Genomic DNA, 5,695 nt, shown 5'->3' on the forward strand with positions numbered 1-5,695 from the left:
AGCTCATCAGGGGCTCCAGTGTGAAATGATGAATCTGTATTTATGGGGATGGAGTAATTACACAGCTAACCTCTGAGGGAACCCAGGAGGGCCACAGGGCCACTGAGCAGGGCGCAGGGTGCTCAACCTCATTAGCACTGCCTGAATGTGCGTGTGTGTGTTTGAGAAGATGTGTTTGCGTGTGTTCAAAGGAGCAGATTGAAACAGTGTTTCTGTTTTTATAGATAAGCCTGTCAATAAGGATGGATGAATCTGCATCCTTTCAACTTTACGCCCTTTTACAAGGATATTAGAATTATTTGCATCATACCTATGATTTTGAATTTAACTCTCCTTTTTTTTAATCAACAAATACACTCTACGCCATAAGTGACTTTCTACCTGGCCCAACAGTACAGTAGTCCATTCTTCTCAACTAACATCTGTCATTTTCCACACCACAGCTCCTCTGTGCTCCATATCTCTGCTATCTCTTATCCTCGTCAATCTCTGTCATTACCTTTAGACTCCTTTATCTGCGCTCTGAAAATATGCTCCACTGACTTCCGTCGATAATCACGGACATTCCTCTCGGATCTGGCCGACCATATCGATGCCTCCCGGCCAATCTGCTGGACAGAATGTCCCGGCAAACCCTGCGGATCAGCTGTCAAAACATGGAGGAAAAATGACACCTGAAATAAGCGGTTTCGATATGTTCAAACTGCAACAGTTGTTAGAACAGATATGCGTTTCTATAAACAAGTATTTTGTAATTGGAATTTTAATTATTGAAATCAAAATTATTATTTGTATTATTAATGTGCATATACGTGCTAATATACACAGCAAATTTTGACAAAAGATAATCAATGTTTTATAAGGAGCGAGAGAGGTGCTGCATTTGTTAAATAAAGTCAGACTGACCACAAAAAGGGAAAATATACACTGTACACACACACATGCACACACTTCACAGGTTTTCTTTTTTTTTGTATAGACACAGTGAAGACTGCAAAAAATAGATCTCACACACACACACACACACACACACACACACACACACTCACACACGCACGCACGCACGACCTAGGCTAACCAATGCACTAATCGCCTGCCCCGGGCATAGGAGGAGCTTGGTGCTTAAGTAGGCTGCCAATCAGTCAGTCAGCTCCACATCCAGAAGCTCCTGCGGCCAGACGCACGCATCATTCCGCACTCGAGGTGCCAAACTCCGGCTCTGACACAACTCCGGGTCGGTGGAAGTGGAGAAGCTTGACAGTTTCTGAAAGGGGGACTCTGGTGATTTAGACACCCCCTTTATCCTCCTCGTCCTCTTACTTCTGGGGATTCCTACTTTCTATTTTTTTTCCTGCCTCGTCTTTCTGTAGTGTGGCTCCGACTTTGACAGAGATTTACTGTACGCGCTCTCCGGACATGTCTTTCCCTCAGCTGGGATACCCCCAGTTCCTCAGTGCCTCCCATGAAGTGTACGGGGGTGAGCGGCCGGCCTCTGCCCGGGAAGGAAGCACCGAGGGCGGCGTGAGCTCGTCCGCAACAGCCGCAGCTGTCGGCTCCATGCTGGGGATGTACGGGAGCCCATGGGCGCCTCATAACTACAGTGCCTTTCTGCCGTACAGCGGAGCCACAGACCTCGCCCTCATATCCCAGATGGTGAGAGTTGATACTTGTTCACCAAAGACTGACGCCGCTCAGGTGTTAATGACAGATTATTATCGCCTCTTGTGAGGCTGAGCTCTTGTTTATTGAGGACTAATGAGCAATTATCCAATAGTTTAAAGTGATTAACATATTATTATTTTCAGTGATATTTGGGGGTTAACATTGTTTGATGAAAAATAACCGTAATAAGTCCAAACCGTCTTTGCGTCTTATCATATAATTGGCTTTATGTATTAATACTTTATGTATAAATAAAGGTTCTTGGTGGAAAAATTCTAAATCATCACACATAAGAAAATGCGTCGTCTTAAAGATAAAACAGAAATTTGCAAAACCAGGTCATGCTATTTTATGTGTCTTAATTATTATTATAATAAGGGAAGGGGTAATTAAGAAGTATTGCTCTCTTAATTACAATTGAAACGTTTTAATATACTCAATGTCCAGATAGAAGACAGGACATTATATAGAATAACTAACATATAAACAAATAATAAACGTTGTAGCTTTTGTGTTTTAGAACATCAAAAACACAATTAATAATTAATAATGTAACAAAAAAAAACTTCTTTACAGACTGTTTAGAATTTCATGTAAGTCCTTATTTGTTCCTTAAATCGAAATTAAAATTTGATTTATTTTGATATATTTTTTAAAAGGCAAATACTTCAGATTCTTAAATAATTGTTTAAGACTATTTTCTTAATTCGGGATGTGTCTAATTCCCGGTTTTTCTTTTAAATCGTTCATCTAGTGTGAAAGTGAAAAGATGAAGAAACTATTAAACGCACTTTTTTGCTGCACAATTGAAAATTCTAAAGACTATTTTTCGCATTCTCTTACCTTCAAAAGGAAATCATTTTGTAGTCGCTCAACAAGTGTTCACCTCTGTCTCTCTATGAACATTTCAGGGCTCCCAGTACGAGCTGAAGGACAGCTCGGGCTCCCACCCAGCTGCTCTTCCTGTCCACGCTCCACAAGGCTTCTACCCGTACGGCCAGTATCCTTACGGGGACCCGTCGAGGGCCAAGACGGCCACCCGGGAGACCACCAGCACCCTGAAGGCCTGGCTGCAGGAGCACCAGAAGAACCCATACCCCACCAAAGGAGAGAAAATCATGCTTGCTATCATCACCCGAATGACACTCACACAGGTGTGTAGCAAGTGTGCAATGCAATGCTTTATTCCCTCGAAGAGAAATAGTTCCATAAACTACTCGTTACAGTGTTGACGTGATAATCAAGATTTGTGAGTGATATTTAAATAAAGTTAAACCTCCAACCCGCGAGAGAAAATTCTGCAGATGTTTATGATTTAAAAGCTGTTGATTGATAAGTAAAACTGCATATTTAATCATGTCCAGTGTGCAGTCCTGTTTTGTCAAACGAACAATGAGTTTTTTGTGATCAATAAAGTGTGAAAATTATGTTTGCTATCTCCAGGTTTCAACGTGGTTCGCGAACGCCCGCAGACGCCTGAAGAAGGAAAACAAGGTGACCTGGGGCCGCAGCGCTGAGGACCGGGACGGCCGCATCTTCAGCAGCGACAATGAAGATGAGAACGGCAAGAACGGCAGCGACGACGAAGAGGAAGATGAGGAAATTGATTTAGAAACTGTCGATACCGAAAGACCCGAGGAGCAGCGAGCAGTGGATCAGGATTCGGTGAAGGGTGAGGGGGAGGCGGGCCTGGCAGCCAGAGAGCAGGGCTCAGAACCGAAGAGCTCGGACAGCAGCAGGACACTTTCAGTGGAGGGCCTGAGAGGAGTGGAGGCGACTATTTCACTTAACAGATCTCCTGTTGTCAAACTCGCAGTGGATCATTCTCCAAACAGACAGGAGTGCCAGAGACCACCACAGAGCAAACCCAAAATCTGGTCCCTGGCTGAGACCGCCACCACCCCCGACAGCTCTCACAAACCCTCCCCCCAGGCCCATGCGCACCACCCGGTTTTGGCCTCCGCTGGCCATCCGGCCTTACTCCCGGGTCATGGGATATATACATGCCAGATTGGCAAGCTGCACAATTGGGCCAACGCGGCTTTTCTCAATGCCAACTCTCTTTTGAACATGAGATCGCTTCTCGGAGGGGCGTCGGCCGGACACCTGCCTCTCCACGGCGCAGTACCGGTTGCGCGTCATGACGCACGACCGGCGGCTGCGGGCCTCGGAACCTCGGGGACGGAGGACGACAGTGATTTGGAGTCGTCAGGAAGCTTCAGTCCAAAAATAGATGGTATGGACTGCATTTGATTGTATAACCCTCTAAAATTATTTTGTTTACAGAACAGGCCTCATGAACTGATCGAACAAAAGTATAACATCTGCAAGAAAATTTTAAGTATAAAAGGTGCCACTTTGAAGATAATTCCAAAAATAAATTGGTATTTATTTTGCTTTATTTTATTTTTGCAGACGAAGAGAGCGACCACAGGCCTGATTCCCTGAAGTCCCCATTCCAGCTCATCACTGACAGGTAACTTCATGCAACTAAAATTAATTTGGCATTATGACATTATCAACCTCAATTTATTTCCACGTATCATCCGCTAAGTGAACCTTAACGCAGAGGTAAACACTGTTACACCTGACCGGGCGGGATGCAGAACTCAGCACATAAATCATGCGATTGAGTCTCCACTTTTACGCTTCGTCAGGCAGCAGTCTAATATATCCTGCGGGGGCCCCAAACACCGCTGAGTTATCGCCACCCATGTCATTTAAATAATCTGCCTCCATTTATTCACGCCCTCTCAGTGAATGTAGCTAATGTATGTCAAAGAAAACGCTGATAGCAACGTCAAGAATGAAGTGGAGGGTGAAAAGACATAAAACAATTTACCTTTATTGTGTTATTAATTTGCATAAATATAGCTGAACGTTGTTTTCATTATCTTAGAAAAGAAACGCGGTGTTAAAATGTGAGTTAGTCTTAAATGCGGATTTTAATATTTTAAGAATACATTTATATTTCTAACACAACCCATAAAACAGAATGTAGACGTTTTTTCTCCCGTTGATTAAAAAATAAATGAAACCCAAAAAGTAGATTTTCTTTCACCTCTGACCTTTGTTTTCTTTTTGTTCTCCCTTTTTTCTCTTTAGACCTCACCATGGGACAGCACCACAGCGAGTTCTTACAACGACATCATGAGTTGATGAAAAGAAGAAAAGAGAAAAAAGGAATAATTTTATTTAACAAAGAACAGTTTAATGAAGGCTATTTTTTGACAGTTTAACCTGTCATAGTATTACTGTTAGCTTTTACAAACAAAAGATATGGTTGTTTTTGTCACAGATCTGCTCGTATCTCTCTTTTATGTCCTATGTTTTTCTTCTCCTCTTCTGTTGTGAATGGAAACCTTTAAAATTGTAAATACAAGATATGAATTTGTCTTTAAAGAATATATTTTTTGGGAACTAAATAAATGTCATTATAGTCATTTATTATTGGAGACTGTTTTTCCTAAACCAAAAAACGGGCAAAGTGCTGCAACAGGGACTTAAACTTTCCTAAACCAGAACCTAACTTTTAGTTAGAGTGAGAGCTTTTATCAAGATTTTTATAATGTTAGTTAACAATATAATATTTAATCTCTATATCAGATTTAATGTTAACATTCTAATTAATTCTAACACAGATATTCTCCTATTTTCCCTCCCCCTTATACATGATGTGCGCTGTCACAGAGGATCGGGTATTTTAAGAAAAAAAATGATGCATTAATATAAATACATTTAACACATATATAGGATATTATTGAGAGACACCTGTTTAATGATGGTCACAGTGTACCCACCTTTTAATTGACACCTTCTCCACTCTATCTAGTTTGTTTCAGTCTCTCCCTGCCAGCTTAACCATGCAGTGTCAGCTCTTTGTAGCAAGCAAAGTCTCACCCTTATTGAAATCTGCTCTCTCGCCAAAACTCAGAGACTTATGCCAGCACCTTGGAAGCCACTGCAAACGCTGCGGAAATTGAAATTGAAGATTTCCAGGACCTTATGAACCTGCGCCTGTGCTTTCAGCCCA

General features: G+C 42.0%; 1 protein-coding gene across 1 annotated transcript; it reads left to right on the top strand.

The window, feature by feature from the left end:
• The first annotated feature begins 1,416 nt into the window (after positions 1–1,416).
• Positions 1,417–4,944, top strand: irx1b (iroquois homeobox 1b). Its single transcript, XM_069681713.1, has 5 exons — positions 1,417–1,653; positions 2,574–2,816; positions 3,106–3,898; positions 4,078–4,138; positions 4,768–4,944. The coding sequence occupies exons 1-5, from the start codon at positions 1,417–1,419 to the stop codon at positions 4,814–4,816; spliced, it is 1,383 nt and encodes a 460-aa protein (XP_069537814.1). The 3' UTR covers positions 4,817–4,944.
• Positions 4,945–5,695: the final 751 nt, after the last annotated feature.

The sequence above is a fragment of the Semicossyphus pulcher genome, unplaced genomic scaffold (assembly GCF_022749685.1).
Source record: "Semicossyphus pulcher isolate SPU_LCO1_2020_fin unplaced genomic scaffold, fSemPul1.0.p SCAF_5, whole genome shotgun sequence".
Lineage (NCBI taxonomy): Eukaryota > Metazoa > Chordata > Actinopteri > Labriformes > Labridae > Semicossyphus > Semicossyphus pulcher.